The sequence below is a fragment of the Cnephaeus nilssonii genome, assembly GCF_951640355.1.
Source record: "Cnephaeus nilssonii genome assembly, chromosome: 2".
Classification (NCBI taxonomy): Eukaryota; Metazoa; Chordata; class Mammalia; order Chiroptera; family Vespertilionidae; genus Cnephaeus; species Cnephaeus nilssonii.
The window spans coordinates 78,377,543-78,402,742 of NC_137073.1; the positions used below are offsets into that span (position 1 = coordinate 78,377,543).

General features: G+C 41.4%; 2 protein-coding genes across 10 annotated transcripts in view; both read right to left on the reverse strand.

The window, feature by feature from the left end:
* Positions 1–8: 8 nt before the first annotated feature.
* Positions 9–14,756, reverse strand: MARVELD2 (MARVEL domain containing 2). Of its 3 annotated transcripts, none has more exons than XM_079795000.1 (7): positions 14,683–14,756; positions 10,331–11,494; positions 7,937–7,972; positions 3,347–3,495; positions 2,914–3,085; positions 2,062–2,112; positions 9–959 (listed from the first exon to the last, which is right to left on the reverse strand). In XM_079795000.1, exons 2-7 carry the CDS (start codon positions 11,477–11,479, stop codon positions 837–839), a joined length of 1,680 nt encoding a protein of 559 aa, XP_079651126.1. In that variant the 5' UTR covers positions 11,480–11,494; positions 14,683–14,756; the 3' UTR covers positions 9–836. The 3 variants fall into 3 exon arrangements, with proteins under 3 accessions (XP_079651126.1, XP_079651127.1, XP_079651128.1); XM_079795001.1 differs by lacking the exon at positions 14,683–14,756 and adding an exon at positions 14,514–14,642; XM_079795002.1 differs by lacking the exon at positions 14,683–14,756 and adding an exon at positions 13,243–13,264.
* A 326-nt stretch (positions 14,757–15,082) lies between these two features.
* RAD17 (RAD17 checkpoint clamp loader component) overlaps positions 15,083–25,200 on the reverse strand; it is a 28,183-nt gene continuing 18,065 nt past the window's right edge. For 5 of the 7 annotated variants that reach the window (XM_079785483.1, XM_079785478.1, XM_079785480.1 and 2 more), the window contains 3 exons: positions 22,412–22,532; positions 17,628–17,685; positions 15,084–15,811 (listed from right to left, as the gene is read on the reverse strand). In XM_079785483.1, the coding sequence (XP_079641609.1) occupies positions 15,547–15,811; positions 17,628–17,685; positions 22,412–22,532 (444 nt within the window). In that variant the 3' untranslated portion in view covers positions 15,084–15,546. Of the gene's footprint in view, positions 15,812–17,627; positions 17,686–22,411; positions 22,533–25,200 lie in introns of all 7 variants that reach the window. The other 2 variants (XM_079785479.1, XM_079785482.1) reach the window with 2 other exon arrangements.

Consider the following 25,200-nt stretch of genomic DNA (forward strand, 5'->3'; position numbering starts at 1 on the left):
AAACAAAACAAAAAGATGGGAAGGCTGTGTTGGACCCCACTGGGCACAGAACCACAATGAAAGCATTTACTTAAGGCTACAGTGTGGTTAGAGTTATTAACAACGCAACGGAGAAGGTCAGGAGACACATGGCCTTGTGATTAGCTGGCAGGGCTTGCTCATTAAGGACCTTTCCAGAGACTTTTTCTAGGTAGTTTATTATTTTCACAAGCATTTCTATAGATTCCACACTAATGTAGTGCTTAGAATGTGTCAGGCTCTGTTCTACACATTTAATCCTCATAACAACCCTATGAGGTGGGTACTATTTTAGCCCCATTTTACAGGTGGGGAAATAGGCATAGAGAGATTGCACAACTTGCCCAAGATCATCAGACTTGAAAATGTTGATCTTGAATTCAAACCCTCTTCAGGAAAAAAATGACACGTTTGGCTAGGATGAAAATTTGTCCTAGAAAATCGTAGGAGCCGGCCTGAGTGAAAAAGGAGAACTTGATCCTCTACAGCACCAGAATCAAGACTTTCTCAGCTCCAGAACTGATACTCGTCTTCTCTCACACCCCAGGATGTGAGCTCTAAATCACTTTTAATTTCAACAAAGATAAACATAAACTGTACACGGATGAATTCAGTATGTCTTCCATTCTTAGTAAAGTTGAGGTTTTTCTGAAATGTCTGATGTGAAACCATACTGTTCTAACATTGCAGACTGGCTAAACCAACCGAAAGCTGATTCAGGAAGCACTTGCTTCTCGAATATCACGGAGACTAACATTAAAAAAAAGGCAGTAAATAAATATTAAGTTTGATATTAAAAAGGTGGTTTCAAATAAGGTTTAAGAATAACCTTGTACATCCCAATTCATTACTTTATCATATTCTTGAATTCTCTGCTTTATGTGAGAAAGTTTATTCTTTAGATAGTCACAGCGCTCTTTTTTTTCCAGAAACGTAGGATCCTGGAAAAGAAACACAGTTGTTATGTCAGCCTGTGCTACCTCAGCAAAGAACTCAGAAACATACATTATCGCCCAGAAAAATCTCCCTTCTTAAGAGATTTTCCTGCAGCAGATTTCAAAATCTGCTTAGTAAGAAAACCAGCTAAGCTCTCCACAGGTTTCTAATAAACTGTATTTTTTAGAATAGTTTTAGGTTCTAAGCAAAGTTGAGAAATTCAAAGAGCTGAGCTACCTATAACTTTAGTAGTTTAAAATACATGCAAAGTAAATAATAACTATAGAAATGTTTAATAAAAGCTCTCTTTGGCCTCTACTGATTTGTGCAAACAAGTGAAGGATGGAGTTAGAAACAAGTAACGTAACCATCGGAAGGAAATGTGGGTGACAAGTGGTGTATCAGTGCTCCTTTCCCTGGGTGGCTAAATCAGGACAAGGCAGAATGCCATCAGAACAGAACAAAGATGAGGGAGGAGAAAAGGTGTCCAGCAGGCACCCCTGGTCCCCTAACAAGTAGAATCTTAAGAAACACAGAAAAAAAGCCCTGGCTAGTGTGGCTCAGTTGGTTGAGCATTGTCCTGTGCACCAAAAGGCTGACAGTTCAGCCGAAACCGGTTTGGCTCAGTGGATAGAGTGTCGGCCTGCAGACTGAAAGGTCCCAGGTTTGATTCCGGTCAAGGGCATGTACCTTGGTTGCGGGCACATCCCCAGTGGGGGGTGTGCAGGAGGCAGCTGATTGATGTTTCTCTCTCATCGATGTTTCTAACTCTCTATCCCTCTCCCTTCCTCTCTGTGAAAAATCAATAAAATATATTAATTTAAAAAAAAAAAAAAAAAAAAAAAGGCTGACAGTTCAATTGCCCAGTCAGGGCACATACCCTGGTTGCAAGTTTAATCCCCAGTTGGGATGGGTACAGGAGGCAACCCATTGATGTTTCTCTCTCTTTTTCCCTTCCTCTCGCTCTAAAAAAAAAAAAAAAAATCAATAAAAGAAGAATTTTTTTTTTAAAAGAACTACTTTTAAAGCTAAAAGAATCTAAAATCTGCCAGTTGTCTCCACTGTACCTGGATAAGAATATACTTTGAAGAAAATAATTTCACTAACCTTCTTTTTTTTCTTAAATTCTTCATGGATTCTTGAAATTCTCTCATGTTCCTAGAAATAGTATATTGTATACTTGAATTAAAACACTTGCATTTACTCACAACCTATCTCAAGAATGTGTCTCAAAGTACACTGGGAATGAGAACAGAAAACAATTTTTACCTAAGACTGCAATCACTGTATTCATACACAAAAATGCAATTCACCGGACGTGTGAGGATTACTATGGGCCAGGCACTGGGGCTGAGGGGTGAACAGAGGGAAAGACCCCGCCCGCAGGAAACCAGAAGCGAGTCCCAGGGGCACTGTCTGCCAGCGGTGTGACCTTGAGCAAGCTCATTACCCGCCCGAAGACTCAGTTTTCTTATGGCAAAATGGAAATAATAACCATAAGTACTTCATAGGGTTGTGAGAAGCTTCACTTTTATGAAATGATCCCTATAAAGTGCTTGGCACATAATGATCACACTCGCTATTATTAAGCATCATTTTCAGCCTCGTTGGAAAGTTCATTTTCATGTTATCACATATTGTGATTAAGAGGCTGACATTATTCAACTTTTGAAAACAGCTAATATAATGTTCCTTCTAGCTTTACTCTAAGTTTTATATAAAAATGTGCAATTTATACTTTACTTAAATAAGAAAATCCCTGTTTAATAATTTAAGGCTGAAGACATTAAATTATATAATTTGAATTGTAACCTTGACTAGTCACCTTGACGACCTCAAGTGACTTACTTCCCTAGACACACACAGCAGACGCATGTGGTTATGACTTCTCTGTATTTCAAAAAAGGTCAGATTTATCCTCTCGTCACTCAGTGTTCCCAGGCAGCCGCAGACACTGACCTGTTGGTTTCCCGAATGATGCGGCAGTCTGCTCATCACTGCGTCCAGCTCATCGAACTTCCTCAAGACGGCCTGGACTTCTGCAGAGAGCTCCTTGTACTCTGAAAACTGGTCTTGGAACACAGCCTTATAGCGCTCTCGTTCATCATCTGTCCGAATCACAGGGTATTTTCTGGGGGGGTAGAGGGAGGAATTAACCAGAGTTATAACTTGTTCACTAAAACAAGCTGAATGCGAAATCAGTTTAGCTTATTCCTCACTGACCATACTGTGTACCTCCAACTCAATATGCTACCTCACAGGTAACAAACAACTGCTCAAACAGAAATGATTGTAAGCAGAGAGGATTAACTTGGAGACAAAAAGAAAAATGAAAAGCCCAAATGGAAACTCTCAATTTCTAGCCCGAAGGAGGATTTATATTGATACTCACGCCACATAGTCAGGCAACATGATAGGTTTAGGAATGTGGCCTGAGGGGATATGTCCACTCAGTATTTCAGGTTTCATATTTGTTGGTCTCAATTCTTTGAAATGAACTTCTTGGTCTCTCTGTCTGTCACCGCCGATGGCCATTTCACACTATCGTTTAGGGAGAAAAAGAAGATTTGTTTATAAACAGAGACAGAAGGAGCAAAAAACAGCAGAATTTTATTCATAGATGAAAATGGAGGGGCAAGAAGAATAAAAGCAGGAACAATTAACGTGTCACTTTAGAATGACATGTTTTATAGTCACAAAGTTGTTCTGTTTCTGTAACAGCTAAAGGGACACAGGGAGATATGGGAGAGCACATACTAGGTACAACACCCTCCACCCCAATGGTGGGTGTGGGTGTCTTAGTACTTTATTTATTTAGGATTTTTACCCCTAACTAATGGTAAAAGAATAAAAAATGTAGTCCAGAGTGAGAAATTCAGGGACCAAAAATGGAACAAGTCTAGTTAAGTGGAATAAGAATGACACCAGAACCTGAGATGAATGAATTACAAGTAGCCACTGAGTAGGTCAGAGAGGGATGCATGTTGCATTGTTTTCATTATCTGAAAGGAAAGCAAAGAATACAGAGGGGAGGTGGTGGATGCCTTTAACTTGCCCACGTGTCCCTAACCTGCGATTCCCTGAAGAGGCTGTAAGGATCCTGGACGCGGTGGTTTAAGTCACTCTGGTTTCTACCCTGGAGAGCGCTAGAGGCCTTTTTAGTAAAAAAATGGTACTTTCAAAAGACAGGAAAAGAACATAAGATGAAGTGGCCCAGGGAGGAAGTACAGGGGACAAGCCTTACGAGCTAAAATAGCCGAAAGAAGGGCAGTGGGATTGGAAGGCCAGGCGAACCTGCCCTAGACCAGGCCGGCTAAGACGGATATGCAGCTTTGGGGCTCAGAAGAGTGTTCAGGACTCCACTAAGCAGTGCCCAGAACACCACACAAGTTGGTAAGGTTCGTGGACGCCAGGAAAGGGGTTTCCATTTTACACGTAAAGGAGCCCTGTTCAGAGAGGTTTAGTACATTTTCCAAGGTCCCACAGCTGTGACGTGCAAAGGCCACAATTAAAACCCAGAACTTTTTGGCTCCCTGATACTTCAAATGAGTAATACAAGGAAACTGGTCTACTTAACTGTATATTGTTCCATGGCTAAGTTCCCTGAAGTTCTGGGAGCATGCCAGAAAGGAGTTTGAGCAGGGCGGGGCGGGCAATGCCATCCTGCTGGAGGAATGAACTTGAGCTGGGCACACTGATTCCCCCTCAGAGAGGTCAGCTCCCCTCCTCTGGCCCATGGACCCCTGGCTCATGCTTGTTAAATTAAACTAAACTGAGAGTAGCTTGGGAGGGCCCTTACTTCACTGAAAACAAATATAAAATGAGATTTTAGAGCCATGCCAGGAAGCTTTTAAAATCCTTTGTTTCTTGATTTCCTATCTCTACGGCTGCCTTTGAGGTTTGGTCTAACATTAGCTCATTCTAAAAGCCACTAGCTCCTAACTCACCAAACCGCGCAGCCAGATTAGAGGATCAGACTCCGAGGCTGCTAACCAGGGGAGGGTTATGAAAAGGAGAAGTCTGCAGCCCAGGTGCTAGGCGAAAGGGAGCCAGACCACCTCTGAGCAGGCCCTCACATCGGGCAGGACAGTCCATGGGAGGTTTGGTTTTCCTGGGTGAAGTGTTTCCAAGCAGGAACGACACTCATTTTCCTTACTCGTCCTTCCCTATTTCCAAGATTTACCTTTTACTATAAAGAAGGAGTTTTAAGAAGCCAGAACACTTCCATAAAGACTAGTATTTCATCTGCTTCAATGTGTTTTTGTTTTTATGCTCGTAACGTTTTCTTCCACTCTTTTAGTGTGAACCTCACTGAGCATCAGTTCAGAGAACCCTGTTGGGGAAAAAGGTCTGGAACTGGACCTGAGACGAAGAATCAAAACCACTTTAAGCTTTCACCGGAAGGATGCCCTGGCTCCAGCCCCGGGCCAGCCCACGCTCAAGCAGCGTTCTGATTACAAACACAAGCCCCACATAGGGCCTTCCTTTGCTTCTGACAAAAACTAGTTTGGTCAGCAAATTTCAGAAAAGCTTTACTGTGAGGCAAGAGAAGGTAATTAAGCAACAGGATAAATAATGCTTTGGATAGAATCACTAAGCCTCTCAAATTAAAAATGGGCTGAATGAAAAAAAGAAATAAAGGGGGCTGAATGAATATTCTGTTAGGTTAGAAATAGGGCGAGCTAGGTAAGTGTTTCAGTGTCCATCTGCCCAATTCCCAATTTTCTCTCCCTCTGAGAGTATAATGTAATGATGCATAGGCCCCCGATCCCAAACCCACACCATTACTTTCGATGCCCAGATTAGATTTTGGCTTTTCTAGCTTGGAAAGAAATCTGCTTAGTACTTAGGGATTTATTAGAATTTGTTTCTGTCTCTATTTGATCTTACTGTATGTCTATATATTATTTATTATTATTTTTTAATATATTTTGTTGATTTTTTACAGAGAGGAAGGGAGAGGGAGAGAGAGTTAGAAACATCGATGAGAGAGAAACATCGATCAGCTGCCTCCTGCACACCCCCCCACTGGGGATGTGCCCGCAACCAAGGTACATGCCCCTGACCGGAATCGAACCTGGGACCCCTGAGTCCACAGGCCGACGCTCTATCCACTGAGCCAAACCGGCCAGGGCTATATATTATTTTTTTAAATGATCTTATTTGCTCTTTATAAATTGTGGCTGTTAAATACCAAAAATGGCCCTGGCTGGTGTGGCTCAGTTGGCTGGGGATCCTTCCACGCACCCAAAGGGTGCCCATTCAATTTCTGCTCAGAGCACATGCCCTGGCTGCGGGCTCAAGCCCCGGTAGGGGGAGTGCTGTGCAGGAGGCAGCTAATGAATGTTTCACTCTCACATGGATGTTTTTCTCTCTCCATCTCCCTTCTTCTGTCTCTAAAAATCATTAGTAATAATTTAGAAATCTCTAAGAAAAAAAATAAAATACCAAAGAAGGAATAGCCTAGTAGATAGTTCCAAACAAGTGACAGAAAACTGGAGTTCAGAGATGGTAAGCAATTCCCCCAGGGTCACAGAGCTATGAAGTAGCTGATCTTGTATTCCAATTCAGATCTGCCTGATCCCAAAGTTTATTTCCTCTGCACCACACTGCACTGTAAAAAGAGAATGGAGAAGTTCTTTATGTACTAATAAGGAAACATCTTAGAAATGTATTGTTTGTCCTGGCCGGGTAGCTCAGTTGGTTAGAGCATCATCCCGATATGCCAACGTTGCAGGTTTGATCCCCAGTCAGGGCATATACAAGAAGCAACCAATAAATACATAACTAAGTGGAAAACAAATCCAATGCTTCTCTCTCTCTCACTTATTCTCTCTCTTTAAAAATCAATCAATAAAAAATGTTTTTAAAAATAAATGTATTGTTAAGTGGAAAAAGTGAGGAACATAACAGTGTAGATGGTATGCGACCATTTGTGTAAAAGGGGGAGGAGAGCCAATATATACAGAACACGTTTCTGAAAGGAAACACAAGACACTAATAACACTGGCTGTCTCCAAGCGGGAGAACTGGAAAGCCAGATACAGGAGAGAAGACTTTGTGTTAGAGCTTCTTTTGAATTTTGGACCAAGTGAATATACTCCTTTTTCAAAGAAAGAAACAAATCGATGAATTGGATCCTCAGTTTGTTGCTTAGAAATAATACCCAATATCTTAAAATAGAACTTTTCAATGAGGTAAAATCATGATTAAAATATATTAAATTATTGCCCTAGCTGGTTTGGCTCAGAGGATAGAGCATCAGCCTATGGACTGATGGGTCCCAGGTTCGATTCTGGTCAAGGGCACATGCCCAGGTTGTGAGCCTGACCCCCAGTGGGGGACTTGCGGGAGGCAGCCAATCAATGGTTCTTTCTCATCATTGATGTTTCTATCTTTCTTTCCCTCTCCCTTCCTCTCTGAAATCAATAAAAATGTATTTTAAAAAATAAAATAAATTATATTAAATTATTACATATATGTAAATAGTTGTTATAATAATAGCATCTCATTTAATCATCTCAGCAATCACGCAAGGTAGAAGTTACTATTATTCCAATTTTACAGATGAAGAAACTAAAGCTTTAGAAGGTTCAATACTTGCTTACCACCACACAGTTAGTAAATGGTGGAATAGAAATTTCTTTCCTGATTCAACAAAATTTGGCATCTGAAAGAACTTTAAAAAGACTGCAGAAAGCTTGGGAGAATTACCTTTATTTTAAAAGATTAAAACTTAAACATACAAGAAACAATAGTTCACTTGCATAATTATTCATCTAACAAAAGTAAAAGAAGCTATTAATAGCCTTATCTAACTTGGTCCTTTACGTAGTAGAAAAAACCTGGATGTCCTCTTATGAACTCAATGTAATAGATACACCTTCACAGAAAGAGGATCTACTCTGTAGATTTATAGACAAGAGAGAAAAGTATTTAACAAATCTATAGAGATAAAATATAATGTGAACTTTTTTCTTACCATTTTTCTTTTCGATGGAAATGATGGCTCACTTATCTGGAACAAAAAGAGTTAACATGAGTTTTGAAAGGCATGTGAAGTTACTTTGCAAATATTTTCATCCATTTGCATTTATAACCCAATCTCAATTTTATAGAGGCTGATTCTCTCCTTTTCCGATGCTCCTCCTACTTTTGGCCACTTGTTGATGGGCCAGTGGAGAACCAGAGGAGATGGAGTAATGGTAATTCCTTGTCAATCAGCAACAAAGAGCAGAGTTGGAAATATGGAGATGGTAGAGATTCTTAGGTAAGTTCCTTTGAATCACCTAGAGATTTTCTTTATTCTTGCCTCCCATTACCTTGCACAATTAAAGGGTTTGAGACAGATACATTATAAAGTTAACAGAAAAAAGCCACAGGCCATTACATCTTCTACCTTTTAGGAAGTTATAGCAACATCAGAGGTGATTCAAGTCCCATCAGCCATTACGAAAAGTCTGATAGGAACAAGTTTTTATCAGAAAATGAAAGAATTATGTTGATAATTACAGATGCTATGAATGTAGAATTTTGAAATGATATTAAGAACTCCGTTGTTATTAAATTTACCTAAAATTATGAGGATGTATGTTTCACTAACTAGATTTCAAACTGATTGAAATTCTTTACTTTGTATACAAGTTCTTTACTTGGTATACACAGATGTAAATTTAAGAAATATGCTTAACAATGCCCAAATAAGCTTTTAGAAAAAAACTTAAATCTAGGTCAAGTTCTAGTAAGATTAATATATTTTGTGACAAAAGAGTGGATCACATTGAAACATGCTGAGGTTCTCCATATTACATAAGGTACTGGTTATATTTTTCCCAAATAAAAATTTTACCAATTAAAACTAAAGAAGAAAGTTCTTGATATAAACTTAGTCAAGTTTTTTGTAGTTGTTATGCATAAGATTCATGCAAAAGAATAAAAACAAACTATATAAGTCAATGAGTAAACAAATAGTTCATCCAGTAAATAAGGACAGGATTTCATTTTATCTATAGTTTTGCACAATATACAGGAGTGGGCAAAAGTAAGTGTACAGTTGTGAGTACTTGAAACAGTTTATTCTTTTATTATTATTTATGAATTATTGTATTATTTATTTGTATTACAACTGTAAACCTACTTTTGCCCATCCCTGTACACTATGTGCAATTATATAGTATCTAGGAGATCTTTAGAAAAGCGGGAAAAGATGCAAATATAGTTAACTTGAAATAAAGAAAAAAGTTAAAGTAATACCACATTTTCAGTGTTATAGGAAATTCTACTACACACTACTCCTTAGAAGACCAAAACAAAACAAAAAAGATGAAAGCAAAACATTAGCTTATTTCAGGGTATAATGAAGCTAGTACAACATACTCTTAACATTTTTGCTACCGTACAAATGTTCAAATAAAATTATTTTAAGTACGGCTTTGATACAATCTTATTCTCTAGGTATTATTAATTCTCCTCCTCCTCCTTCTCTTTTGTGTATTTAACTAGTTAAATCCTAGAAATGAAATAAAGTGCATGGATCCCACTCTAATTTTGGAACACTCATCTCCCTAAAAGAAGGATGAAACATCAAAACGCCTGGGTAAGTTTTGAGAGTATGTTTATTACAACTTAGCTTTCTTTTTCTTAAATATATTTTATTGATTTTTTACAGAGAGGAAGGGAGAGGGACAGAGTCAGAAACATCGATGAGAGAGAAACATCGATCAGCTGCCTCCTGCACACCTCCTACTGGGGATGTGCCCACAACCAGGGCACATGCCCCTGACTGGAATCGAACCTGGGACCTTTCAGTCCGCAGGCCAATGCTCTATCCACTGAACCAAACCGGTTAGGGCACAACTTAGCTTTTGATACTTAAAAAAATCATACATGGTTCACCATATTCTTACTTGACTTTAAACTCACTGGAAGGAACTGGGACTCATGATAACAGACTTAAATGAGCACTTTGCGCCTCTAAATGAAAAATTATAGTTTTTTAATTGTCTTACCATACTGAAGAATCAAGAGTGATCTCTCACTTTCATAATGAGACATTTTATTTCCTGAGCATGTTGTTCTTCTTCTTTGCAGGAATTCAGTAGCTATGTTTTCCCTTAAGCATCAGAGAGACAAAATAATGCAGCCAACAAACTCTGTATCATGTTACACATCTGGTATCTACTTGCAATGGCACACAACAGTGACACTGCAGGGCGGGCTATTCCAGTCCTACCATGTCAGATACGGAGCTTCTGAATGTCAGATCATTTAAAAAAAAAAAAAAAAAGGCTTCTATAAAATCCTTGTTTTGAGAACTATACATATTTAACAAGGGAGTAAATAACAGGGGAAAAAAAATGATTGTGAAATTCCTTACCTCCTGTTGTTCCATGTATTCCCTATGTCTCCGAGCTGCCTCATGCCGCCATAACTTTAGGCAAACCAAAGCACTGATGAGATAAACAATCATGGTGACAAACAGGAAGACCATCGCCGCTGTCTGCCCTCCTTCTACCCGACAGAACATAGCATTCATTGGTGTATTAAATACTGGATAGTAGCAGAGTCCACCTCGGTTGATATCATTCACATAGACTATGGCTGCAGCCATATACAAAATGAACAAGGCAATGTTAATTCCAAATTCAGTTAGGGGCCACCAGTTAGAGTCCAGAAGAATGGTCCGGTAATACATGGACATGCCAAGAACCAGAATAATAATGGTGGTGATCCAAGCTAATCCAGCAACCACGAGTATAAAAGGAGTTTTGGGGCCACTGTAGTAATAGCCTCCATAGGCACTGCCCAGGCCACCGTAGCCTCCCATGGCCGTGGGCGGGGAATAGCCAAACATGTTGTACCACTCACTGTCCTTGTGAATGTAAGCTGTGACACAGGCGAAGACGCCCGCCCCCAGCAGCAGCTCCACCACACCGAGGATCCTCAGCAGGCCAGGCCACGACTTCATGTAGGAGTACCTCAGGTTGTAGGCCTCCACCTTCTCACTGTACGTGAGCGCCGTTTGTGTGTGTCGGCCCAGAGATCCATAGGGATCCTGGGGAAGCATCGCTTCAGCCTCTTTCCGGGAATTACAGGTTCCTTCGGACCCTCCGTAAGGATCTTTGTAGGAGTCGGGGGGTGAGTGGTGGTTTGGTCTCCCTGGAGAGGCTGGAGGCGAACACTCCACTCCGTCTGAGATGTATCTGATGTCTGACACCGGCTTATCCCATTCTGGGTCCTTCTTCTTCCCCCTGAAGAAGTTCTTCCAGGACGCGGGGACGAAGCGCCTTACGGGTTTGAGGTCTGGTGCTACGGCCGGTTCCTCTGTGTCACTTGAGTAGAAGTCAGGCCCAAACGGTGGCTGTAATGGGAGAGGGGGTGGAGGCAAAGGATCGGCGCTCACAGCCAGCTCACTGTCACGAAGAGTCTGAAGGGTTCTTATGGTGCCATCTTCATGGGCCAAGTCCCTCGGGACCTCATTGTAGTGCCTGTCTCGATTCCTGGCTCTCCCATCCTTTGAAGACATTTGTGATTTCTACACCTGTGGCCAAGATTAGATATCACTTATGCTTAGTTTATTTTTATTTTTATTATTTCAATGCTGATTTTATTTACTTAATAGCAAATGATCACATTTAGGGAACCAATAGGATCATGTCTATTATATGATATATAAAATAACATAAATATGTATATTTTAAGCATATATAACAACTATGTTAGCCAGGGACATAGTCATCATTCTATACAATTTTAAGGGCAATCAAAAACTTAAATCTTAGCGCTGAATTAAAACATTTATAAGTCTAACTTATGTATGAGCTCTGTAAACAACAAAATCTAAATAAACAAAAATAGGACTAAATTTTAACAAGACAGGATGTTACCACTTTCCAAGTAGAGTCCTTTCCTCAAACACCTAAATCTAAATATTTAAGAGTTTGAGCGAACAAAAAATTGGTAAGTCAGTATATACTCTTCATTTTCATTAACTCAAATCTGCTTTAGAATGAATGGCCCCGAGAAGCAGTCTGTTCAACACAGGGAACGAAGAGCCCCTTTCTTAAGTCAGGAAAGTCAGTTTAGGGGCATTGCTTCTGCCACTCTGAAATATTAATACTCGATACTAGATTTTAAAAACTGATTTCTCAGAGAAAAAATATCACCAAAAGTATAGATTCCCCAAAAGCACAACACAGAGCAGCAGCAATGACCATGTATATCACTCTTTTAAGAACAATTATCTAAATGCCAGTGCTATCGCCATGGAGAGACTCAGAAGCTACCTTAAAGGGTATTCAATCCACCCAAAAAATAAAGCACAGAAAAAGTACTTTTACTAAACCTATTAATTTCCTTCATGGACACAAATACAAAAAGAATGAAAGCATTTACTAATGTAACTAGGTTTATAACACATGAATTTCTCCCTCAAATTGCTTACATGTATATTTACTTGGAGACTCACTGGGCACATGACATTGTACTTGGCACTATGGAGGTAGCATCAAAATTTATTTTTTGTTTTTACTTTTTAAAATTTATTTGTGTGTGTGTGTGGCATCAAAACTTAAAAGGCTAATCCCACCTTATAATATCGAACAATTTAGAAATTCCTAAGGCTTGCTTTATTTTACTTTGTAAAATGGAGATTGATCATTCAACAATATTTACTGAACACCTGCTATGTATAGGAGTATCATGCTGAAAGTGTTTCAGTGAAGGAAGCCAACTGAAACCTTTGCCTTTCAGTGTGACAGATGATAGTAGACAAAGGAAGTAGTTAAGGAAGGGGATAAGGTGTGCACTATGGGCAGGGTGTTACAATTTTAAATAGGATGACCAGGAAAGTCTTCATAGGGAACAAGATATCTGAATATAGAAATGAAGCGGAGATAAAGGAGGAAGCTAGGCAGGTATTCCAGGGAAAGCATTCCAGGTAGATGGAGCAGCTAGTGCAAATGTCTTGTTAGAGTGCCTGGCATGTTGAACTATGAAGGCATGGAGGCCAGTGAGACAAGGGTGAAAACGGAGACTAGCTAGGAGGCCCCTGAAATAATCCAGCAGGCCATGGTGGTAGCAACAGAGATAGCAAGAAGAGGTCAAATTCTAGATACAGGAAATTAAGTTATTTAATTAAACTTTTAAAATATAAATTTTCAAACATAATAAAAATGGAAAGAATAGTATGATGAACTCTAATGTACCCATCAACCATCTTCAATGATTAGCAATTTATGACCAATCTTGTTTCATCTATACCCCCTACCTTATTCCCTCTGGCAATACCTTACTTTGAAGCAACATTTCTTCATCCCTCCATTTTAGCCTTGGGGAGAAGCAGCCTCGGAGAGTTTGAAATCCAGCTGGAGATGTCAAGTATGCAGTCTATGTACAGAAGGGCATGTACTGCCACAGACTAGATGGAATCACCCAAGAAGTGGGTGGAGATAAAGAAGTCTAAGTTGGGGGTCTTCTAATGGGACACTCCAGTTTTAAAGAATTAACTATGAGGGTCCTAGCATGGTGCCCAATGCAAAGCAGGAACTCTAGAAGTGATAAAAATTACTTGTTGCCTCTTTATTTTTTATCTTTACCTAAGTTTAAATTCTAGAAATGCAAAGTACTACTTCAGTTTTGAAGTATATTTTCCTAAGAGTAGAAGCAAAAGCACAATCATTTTAGCAAGGTTTACAGAATATCCCTCAATATCTATACTGTATACGCATTTAAAGGATACTCCCATTGCTTAATTTAACTCGCTGTAAACAAACAAGTAATGGATGTATCTTCACCAGTGAAAGGTGGCTTATTTGAATTAGACCACCTTATCAATGTTTAAATAAAAAGCAAAAGAAGAATAAATCGGAAGGACTGTGTAATGGCAAAATACTTTATGTCAGAAGGGAATGCTCAGCTGTCTCTGAGCACGTCTTCACGGTCTGGGTCCAGGGTGAGAGCCCACCAGACCCAGTGCGCTGCGGCGGGGTGGGTGGGTCTTTTGTTCACTTCCAGCCCGGCCCTGCCCGCATGCCCTGGGGACTCAGCTCTGGGAAAGCCACGGCAGCGGGAGGAGAAACAGTCCCCCGGCAAAGTGTCCAGGAACCGAGCTTGGCTACCTTGACAAGCAAACCACGGCTCCGGCGGGCCTTCAAGTTTTGCTGGGCCCGCGCAAGGGGCAGATTTAGGATGGTCTGGGCTCCCGGGGGCTGGGAAAGGCCCTGAGGGTTTCAATTCACCCACGAGTGCGTGCCACGGGCCGCCCAACCTCTCCATTGGATGTCGGGCCCCACCCACCGCGTTCCGGCCCCGGCTCTGCCCACCCGCGCGTGTGCCCCGTCTTCGCGCCTCCGAGTGAAAATCCACTCTCCGCCTTGGGAGATTCCACCCCAAAGTGACCGGAACTAAGCGGGCTCTGCCATGCCCGACTCCCCGTCAGTAGGCTCCCCGCGCCCGGAAGGGCGGCGGCGACGCGGGCAGCGCCCAGCCGCGCACCTGTGTCCCCGAAAGAGCCCGGGCCGGACGGGCCCCCCGGAGCCCGCGTCCCGCTGCCCTCTTACCGCGCCGGCGTCCGGGCTCGGCCGCAGGTTCAGGCGGTGGCGGGAGCCGAGAGCCGCGAGCCCAGGAAGCTCTGAGGGGTGCAGGACCCCCACTCCCTCCGCGCACCTGCCGGGAGGCGCCGGCCCCGCCCTCCCGCGTCCCGGGCGCGCACCCCCGCCCCCTCCTCACCTGCGCGGCCGCCGGAAGAGCGCGCTCCCAGCCCGCAGCACTGAAACCGGGATCCGGCTCTCGGGGCGGGGCCGAGCCCAGCCTTGCCCCGCCCGGCCTCGCTGGGGCTCCCGCTAGGAGCCCTAGCCGGTCGGTGCCTTCCCCGTCCAACTCCCCCGCCCCCGCCCGCACCTCAAAGCAAAGGTAAGGACCCAGGCTGGCAGTGAAGGGTGTGACTAACCCCTCCGAGTTCTCAGCGCAAGGCAGCCATTGTCTTCCCTATTTTAAAAAAAAGTTTGACTCTGGATGAAGGAGTTTCATATACTATGCCCAATAATACACCGCAGACAGTACACGTTAGGAAATATTAAGATAGGAGAAACAGAAAGAAATTAAACACTTTAATTTTGATATAAATTATGCAACTTTCCAAAAAGTATCTAAAATATTCCATTGTACAACATATTAAAAAGGTATCCAAGAAGTTAAGAGCCCTCAGAGAAACTGTAATTAAGGCACAAAGTTTATTTACACTCATAATTGCATACTAAGCGGTTTTATAATTCATATTTACAACCCCATAAACTTTTGTATTCTGAATTATTCCTTCACATTTTGAGATACTTGGCATAATATTCAAATACACTTCATACACACTGGCCTCTTCTCCCAATACCACTCACAAGATTAAATAAATACTAGAGAAAAAAAGATATATTTCTATTTACTTCAAGAAGAGAGAAGAGTCAGTTTCTTGTGCTGAAATACTACAAGAGTGAAGACTTACACTGTAATTCACTTGAAATGTACATTATATCTCTGTTCAAGTATCACTGAGTAAAACTAATGTGAATCTGTCGTAGCAATGTGATTGGTGGGCTGTTTCTATGTTCCATCGCTCTCATAGTCTTCTATTATCATGTCTTCCTCTTCCATGTCTCCCTGGGCAGAGTAGGGCTGAGGCTGGCTGGCAGGCAGTTCATTCCCACTACTCTGACTCAAAGGCAGAGAGCAGGTTTCAGGTTCCCGGGTTTGAGTAGATTCTTCCACAGCTTCCTCTGAAGGCTGTCCTCGGATGAACTGGGCTTCATCTCCACTTTCTGGGTCTATCAGTCCATGCTCCCTGTCAGTCAGGGCTTCCATTTTTAATCTACCAGATTGATGATGCAAGGCATTAATAATAACCAATGGAGATTCCTTTAAATTATACACGAGTATGAAGATTATGAAACCATCTCCTGATGCTTTCATTTACCTTCATCCTATTCACTAGTCAGGCCCTTTAGTTTATTTAACAATATAAACAAAAGTACAAGGTAAATGAAAAATTGTGAATAAACCATTACAACTTATGATACAAACGAGTTGAATAATCTCTTTAATAAAGTTATTACAAACTAATAAAAAATAAATAGAAGAGAATGAGCATAAAACATGGAACAACTTACAGAAAAAAGCACCAAAGGTAACTAAAGTGTTCAACCTGATTTATAATTTTAAAAATGGAGATAAAATTAATAAGCTATTAGTCCTGACCCCATAGCTCAGTTGGTTAGCGTGTCATCCCAATATGCCAATGTTTCGGCTTTGATCCCTGGTCAGAGCACATACAAGAACCAACCAATGAATGCATAAGTAAATGGAACAACAAATCAATCTCTCTCTCTTTTTATGTCCCTCCCTTAAAAAACAAACTACTTTTCTCATCTTTTAAACTGGCAAAGACCTTTTAAAATAATAAGACCCAGTGGTGGCAAGAGTTAGGAGAAAAGAACATGCTAATACACTGTAAAAGGACATAAAATTGTCAACATGTTCTTGAAAGCAATCTGGCAATATAGAGCAAAGGACTCAGAAAGATGTATATTCGGTGATTCAGCTATTTCATTTCATCCTCTATAAATAGTATTTGATGTGCATGATGATTTAGCTATAAGAAAGGCTGTGATAAAAGTAGGAAGCTAAATGTAGAAAAAAAGGTGCAGGTAAATTATAGGAAATTATGCAGCTATTAAAATATGAAGCTAAATATTAATATTTAACATTATCAATATGAATCAAAGATAATGTTAAATGTGGTCATCATAAATGAAAGATAACAGTACTAGTAATTGTAATAGGTAGCATTGACAAAGTCAGATAAAGTACTTGAACCAATAACAGTGATGAACTCTTTTTAATTCTTTTTAAATGCCTGCGTGCAGCCCTGGCTTGGTGGCTCAGTTGGTTGGAGTGTCTTCCCGTACACCAAAATGTTAAGAGTTTGATCCACAGTCGGGGTTGTATGGGAGGCAACAGATCGATGTTTCTCTCTCTCCCTCTGTTTCTCTCTGTCTCTCTCTCTCTCTATCCCTCTCCCTTCCTGTCTCTCTAAAATCAATAAAACATATCCTCAGGTGAGGATTAAAATGAATAAATAAATAAATGCCTGAGTGTATAATCTGACCTTACAAATAAGCTAAGAAGAAATGAACTAAAAATATTGTGTTAATCACTGATATTAGCACAGAAACAATTTTGCAATAAAATGAACGGTATAGATATAGGTTTATCGCTCTATAGTATCTGTATTTTATCAATTGTCTGGATTTTCTATGATAAGTAAATAAAAGATAGTGTTTGGTCATTGCAGGCTTCAAACATAGGCAAGAAAATCTCTTGATAGGAAAGCTGAAAAGGTGTTTCCAGATATGCAAAATTTGTTCAACTAGATGATTTTAAAAATTCTCTGCCTTTGTGATCCTATGATTCTATTTAGTCTGATATTCCATTCTAAGCTGGTGAAAATACACTTTTATATGTAATGAAATGATGGGTCTACAATGCAGTCATGGTCTTTAATCACTGGGCCCAAAATGTATTTCTTGGATTTTACAGATAACATTTAGTGATTGTATACTGGAAAAATAACATATTCAGTGGACATTTCAGTAACAGTTCTTTGAAAATTAAAATCATCAGCTTACCTTCCAAAGTGTCGATTCAGAGGAAGCCTTCCAATATCTTGGATAAAAGAAATCTGAGCTGAAACAGAGATTTAAAAAAAGTTTTAAATAGACATTTCTCCAAAGATATATAAGTGGCCAATAAACACAGGAAAAGATGCTCAAAGTCATTAATCCTTAGAAAAATGTAAATCAAAACCACTAGATACCATTTTATACTCTGTAAGGTGACTATTATTTAAAAAAAAGAACACAAAAAGGTTTGGCAAGAATGTAGAGAAATTGGAATCCTTTTGCACTGCTGTTGGGAGTATAAAATGGTGTAGCTGATGTGAAAAATGGTAAGACAGTTCCTCAAAAAATTAAAAATAGCATTACTATATGATCTCACAATTCCACTTCTGGGTATATACATCAAAAGAACTAAAAGTAGAATTTTTTACAAGTTATTTGTATACCTTTGTTTATATAGCAGCACAAAGGGCAGAAGCAACTTGTGTCCAGATGAATGGATAAACATAATGTGGAATATACTAGTTCATACAATATTATTCAGCCTTAAAAAGAAAATTCTGATTTATGTTATACATTAATAAACCTTGCTAAATGAAATAAACCAATCACAAAAAATTGTAAGATTTCACTTATGTGAGGTATCTAGAATAGTTAAATTCATAGAGAGAAGATAAGTGGTATTGGCAGGGTGGGGTAAGTTAGTGTTTAATGTGTATAGTTTCAATTTTGCAACATGACAAATTCTGGAGATTGGCTGCCCAATAAGGTGAATATGCTTAACACTACTGAACTGTATACTTAAAAATGATTTAAGATGGTAAATTTTGTTATGAGGAAACATTTGCTCAAGAAAATCTGCCTGGCCGGCATAGCTCAGTGGTTGAGCATCAACCTATGAACCAGGAAGCCACAACTCGATTCCTGGTCAGGGCACATGCCCGGGTGGCAGGTTCAATCCCCAGTGTGGGGTGTGCAGGAGGCAACTGATCAATGATTCTCTCTCATCATTGATGTTTCTATATCTCTCTCCCTCTCCCTTCTTCTCTGAAATTAAAAAAAAAAAAAAGCACCAACACTCTAATTATGCGGTTCTGGCGTGGCCAACAAAACAAAACAAAAAAGAAAATCTAACAAGAGTCTGCAGCATTTGAACTAAGACCTGTTTCCTTTCTTCCTCAGCTTTAGGGAGACTTCACTCCTGCTGGGTGCAGCCAAGAACATAGGGCTCTCTCCTGGTGAGTGTGGTCAGCCCCCATCCACAGGATGGGAACTCTACTCCAGTGGCAAGCTGGTGAATACTCCCTCCTCCTCAAACTGCAATAGCCCTTGCCCCAGCCCATTCGTAGAACAGAGGGTCCTTACCTGGGTAAACTAAGCCACGCCAAGCCAATCAGAGACTACCTCCAGGTGAACACCCACCAGAATAGTGGTCAGGAATTTGCCCAGGGGGAAACAGCATTCCATATGAAGGGAGAGCTCCGAAGCTCTACCCAAAGGAACTGACTTTATTTGTGTGGGGAAGCTCAAGCTTAAGGGACGTCTTAAAATAAATGCCTCCTCTTAATCAAGAGCAACAATTTAAACATAAGCCAGCTACTTCATCTGAAAGAACCGGAGAAAGAGACTAAGAAGAGCCCTCCTGGGGTCAGAACAAACCAGGAGATACCATGCCTCAAAGTCTATACCTGCCCAATTTAATTCTATCAGACTGGAATAATTTATGTCCCTGGAACTGTTGAAACTGATAAACCAATCAGCTAGTAATTAGTAGAGGGTAATAGGTTGGTTTGATGTCAAACAAGGCAGACAGTTTAAACAAGAAATAAAGCAAGGAGAAATAAAATCAAAGTGAGCCCTGCTAAAACCACTGTCATCACAAGGAGACTGTGGGCATGCCCAAGGCTGAGCTCTTTGAGAAGATTTCATTAAAATAGTTTAGCCAAGTTGGTAAACAAATAAATAAGCAACAACAACAAAAACAAGCCCAGAAGATGAAGGAAACCAGTATCCAGAACTTGCTACAATGTATTACCTAAAACATTGAGACTATGCAAACAAAGTATGTACAGGAAAAAGGATAAGCAATAGAAACTGAGAGGGCCCAGAATTAAATTTAATAGAAAAAGACTTCAAAGAGCCATTACAAATATGTTCAAAGAACAAAAGGAAACCATGTTAAATAAGCAAAGGGAGGGGGAAGGTAGACAAAGGCATAGTGGGGATGAATGGTGATGGAAAGAGACTTGACTTGGGGTGGTGAACACACAATACAATATACAGATGATGTATTATAGAATTGTACAACTGAAACCTATATAATTTAATTAACCAATGTCACCCCCAATAAATTCAATAAAAAATTTTTTAAAAAAGTCTCAGAGGGAAGGCGAGGGTGAGAGAATGGGTAGAGATTAAATAAAGAACTTATCCTCTCTAATAAAATGGTGATATGCAAATTAACCATCACTCTGCTACATAAGCCATGCCCACCAGCCAATCAGAGCGAGTATGCAAATTAACCCCAATCCAAGATGGCTACAGCCACAGAGAGCAAGGTTTCCTAGGTAACAGAGGAAGCCAAGCTTTCTGCCAGCCGTTGCAGGCCTAAGCCTCCACTCAAGCTACAAAGTTTCAATTATAGAAGGTAAACAAATTCAAACAAATGGCAGCAGAATGGAGCTTGAGAGAGCAGGCCAGGGTTGCCGGCGGCAACAAGGGAAGCAAAGCTTTCCGCACACCCTGGCCGGGCCCACCTGCTTAAGGCAACAAAGTTTCAATTGTAGAAGGTGAATTAACTGCCACAGAAATAGCTGCCGACCCGGAGGGAACAGCAGGCTTGGCTCCACTCCAGGCTACAAAGTTTCAATTGTAGAAGGAAAATAAATTCCAGATACCAGGGCCTCCTCTTGGGTCGCCAGGGTGCGTGGCTGGCCTGCAAACCACCACAGGCCCCTCGCTCAGGCCCCCCCACGCCCCAAGGGAACCCCACCCTGATCCGGGACACCCTTCAGGGCAAACCAGCTGGCCCCCACCCCTGTACCAGGCCTCTATTCTATCTAATAAAAGAGTAATATACAGATTGATCATCACTGCAACACACAATATAGCTGCCTCCATGTGGTCAAAGATCCTGCCCCCATGTGGACACAAGATGGCCAGCAGGAGAGAACAGTTGGGAGGCACCCGGCCTGCAAGGGAGGGCAGTTGTGAGGGACCAGGCCTGCAAGGGAGGGCAGTTGAGAGGGACCAGGTTTGCAAGGGAGGGCAGTTGGAGGTGATCAACCCTGCAGGAGAGGGCAGTTAGGGGTGACCAGGCTGGCAGAGGAGGGAAGTTGGGGGCAAACAGGCTGGCAGGGGAGCAGTTAAGCATCAACCAGGCTGGCAGTGGAGTGGTTAGGGGGTGATCAGGCTGTCAGGCAGAAGCAGTTAGGGGCAATTAGGAAGGCAGGCAGGTAAGCAGTTGGGAGCCAGCAGTCCTGGATTGTGCGAGGGATGTCCTGGGATCGGGCCTAAATGGGCAGTCAGACATCCCTCCAGGAGTCCCAGATTGGAGAGGGTACAGGCTGGGCTGAGGGACAACCCCCCGCCGTGCACGAATTTCGTGCACCGGGCTTCTAGTATGCATATATGTATAACCCTTGGACACAGACAATAGGGTGGTAAAGGCCTGGAGTGGGGTGGGATCTGAGTGGAGGAGGGCAATGGGGGGAAAGTAGGGGGAAAATCTATAATACTCTCAACAATAAAGATTTTAAAATAATAAATTAAAAAATAAATAAAGGGGAAAAACTTAGTCTCAGTATTATATAGCAACTAGAGGCCTGGTACATGAATTTGTGCACCAGTGGGGTCCCTTGGACTGGCCTGAGGGGACTGGGCAGAAACCGGCTCTCTAACATCCTCCTAGGGGTCCTCCTGGATTGTGAGAGGGCGCAGGCCAGGCCGAGGGACCCCACCGGTGCATGATTGGGGCTGGGGAGGGACCACAGGAGGGCTCCAGGGCGTGTCTGGCCCATCTCGCCCAGTTCCAATTGGGGCCGACTGGCCAGGGAGGGACCGCAGGAGGTTGGCTGGCTGGGGAGCGAATGAGGGAGGGCTCCAAGGTGTGTCTGGCCTGTTTCCACCCAGTCCCGATCAGCCGGACCCCAACAACAAGTTAACCTACTGGTTGGAGTGCCTGCCCCCTGGTGGTCAGTGCACATCATAGCAACCAGAAGTTCTGCCATTTGGTTGATTTGCATATTAGCCTTTTATTATACAGGACTAGAGGCCCAGTGCATGAAAATTCATGCACTAGAGGGGGGGTCCCTCAGCCTGGCCTGCCCCTCTTAAAGTCCGGGAGCCCTCAGAGGCGGGAGGTAACCCAGCGATCAGGGGAAGGCGATACCCCCATCACACCCCTGCTGCTGCCACTGCCGGCAGCACAAGCCTCGGCTGGCCCTGGTTACCTGAGCCTTGGGTGGCCCTGGGCATCTGGGAAGCTACCATCTGAAGCTTGCCTGCGCCTCGGGCTGGCCTTGGGTGGCTGGGGGGCTTAGGGTAGGTCTGGCCACACCATGCGCCTGCCACTCCTCCCCCCACCCCCAGCTGGGATGAAAGGACTGGGGGACTCTGGCGGGGCTGAGGGGACTGGGCACCACCATCTTGTGGCTATGGGCGCCGCCATCTTTGTGGCAGTGTGACAGTCAAATTGCATATTCCCTCTTTATTAGATAGGATGAGTTGACCTACAAAAACAATAATGTTATAAAACACTACTTCTTGGGGAAAATAAAAACCCATGTTATTACCTTGATTTCTCATTGGAATGGTTAGCAAAGCAAGATATGGTAACAGCTGAGTTTGGAGGCATAAAGCTGGTAAGCAGAAGTCAGAAAAAAGTGCTTTTGCTGCCAGGCAATTTTCCCGATACTGTATGGAAAAAAAAAAAGGTGAAAGGAAAAAAAAATAGTATTCCTAGACACACTAAGTTTATTATATTACAAAAGTATGTAGGCTTATATACTATAAATATACTTTTAACAGTTTATCTAATGAGTTGTTTAAAATGATTCTAGCATTATCTAGTACAGGATTTTACCAACACAATTTCACATTTGACATAAGAGCAATAAAAATTTTTTATGCCCGACAAGTATGGTTCAGTGGTTGAGTGCCAACCTATGAACCAGGAGGTCAAGGTTAGATTCTGTCAGGGCACATGCTTGGGTTGCAAGCTTGATCCCCAGTAGGCAGCTCATCAATGATTCTTTCTCATCATTGATGTTTCTATCTCTCTCTCCCTCTCCCTTCCTTTCTGAAATCAATAAACATACATTTAAAAGAAAGCAATAGTGATTTAAAAAAATACTTTAGGTAGAATGAAAAATACACTTAAAAATCAAAAGAATTGTTTATGACCTGGCCAGCCTGGCTCAGTGGCTGGGCGTCAACCTATAAACCAGGAGGTCACAGTTTGATTCACATGCCCAGGTTGCCAGCTCAATCCCCAGTGTGGGGTGTGGAGGAAGCAGCTGATCGATGATTCTCTCTCATCATTGATGTTTTTATCTCTTTCTTCCTCTCCCTACCTCTCAATAAAAATATATTAAGGGGATCCTTTCCCCCTCCCCATGTGGAAGTCTGTACTTGTTCTTCAATAAATCTCCACCTTTGCTATACCAAAAAATTATATGTGTGTGTGTGTGTGTGTGTGTGTATATATATATATGTATATATACATATATATACACACACACGTGTATATATATATAAATAGTTTGTCAGCATACATACATCACAAATTATGCGAGGACATTGTTTCATTTTTATTTTTTTAATCCTCACCCAAGGAGATGTTTGTGGTTGATTTTAGAGAAAGGAGGGAGAAAGAGAAACATTGATTTGAGAGAGAAACATTAATTGGTTGCCCCCTACATGTGACCTGACTGGGAATTGAACCCATGACTTTTGGTGTATGGGACCACGCTCTAATCAACTGAGCTACCCTGCCAGGGCAGAACTTATTTCCTTTAGGTAACACAGGTGCAATATTAGGCTGATAAAGAAAGCAGCACAATCTTGCTTTCAAAGGACCTTACAGTCTTGGAAAGATAATTCATATGTAACTATAATGCAAAATTAATATGTGCTATAAAAGCAAAGCAAGTCAATAAGGGATTATAAATTGCTTAAAAGTCAAAGTTCTTCAAAGAAATTTATTGAAATTTCTTAGATTATGAATTATAGGCTCATATTTAGCCATATGATTTTAGAACTGGAAGACATCTTAGAGATGACCTAGTCCAGGGGTCACAGATTCAGATGCTAGAGGATCCAGGCAGGTAATATAAATCAAAGCAGTGGACTAGCTGGGGACAGTGGTACCTACCACTCGCATTTTCAAGGGACAGATTCTATTCGATTTCAGCAGATTGTTGCCATATAAAAATATGGGCCAGTGTGGCTCAGTGATTGAGCATCAACCCATGAACCAGGAGGTCCTGGGTTCAATCCCCAGTCAGGGCACATGCCCACATTGCGGGCTCGATCCCCAGTGTGGGGCGTGCAGGGGGCAACCAGTGAATGATTCTCTTTCATCATTGATGTTTCTTTCTCTCTCCACCCGTCTCAAATCAATAAAAATATATTTTAAAAGGTTGGTGTGGCTCAATGGTTAAGACCCATGATTCATGAGGTCCCTGGTTCAATTCCTGGTCATGGCACATGTAATCAATGTTTCTCTCTCATTGATGTTTCTACTTATCTATCCCTCTCCCTTCCTCTCTCTCTAAAAAAATCAATAAAAATGTATTTTTAAAAAATGGGCCAGTGTTGCCTTACTTTTCCTTTCTTTCCCCCCAGGAGATTCTAGAAATTTTGAAGCCAGAAATCCATATCCAAATTTTAATTATACTAATTTTTAAAGATGGGCGATTCATTGAAAATATCTATGTTACATTCAACTTGTGGGCCACATGTTTTTTGACCTTTAATTCAATTCTCTTCTTTTATAGCTGGGTAAACTAAGTATACATACTTATTAGTTATTAGGTGAAATAATTTATCTAGGTGGTAGAGGCAAAGCCAGGATTTATTTTCAATTAACACTAAAATATAATTATACTTTGATTCCAATAAGCCAACTTACAAAATAGGTACGGGCTTTCAAATTGAGTGATTTTTCCCTAAAAAAAAATGACTAAGCACTCAAGAAAACTGTTCTTTTATGTTCTGAAAGAAAATTGTGGGTCTTAGCAACTATTTCTTACTAAGAATGAAATATCATTTTTCTTTTTTAACAACAACAAAAAACCCAACTTGCCCTTGCCAGTGTGGCTCAGTTGTTTGAGTGTCAGCCCATGCACCAAAAGGTAGCGGGTTCAATTTCCAGTTAACGGCATATACTTTGGGTTGCAGGTTCACTCCCTGCCTTGCATCGGGGCGCATGCAGGAGGCAACCAGTTGATGTTTCTCTCACACTGATGTCCCCCCACTCCATCCTTCCCACTCCGAAAAGCAATGGAAAAAATATCCTCTGGTGAGAATCAACTCCACCAAAAAAAACGCAAACAAAAACTTTATTGACATGTAATTCACA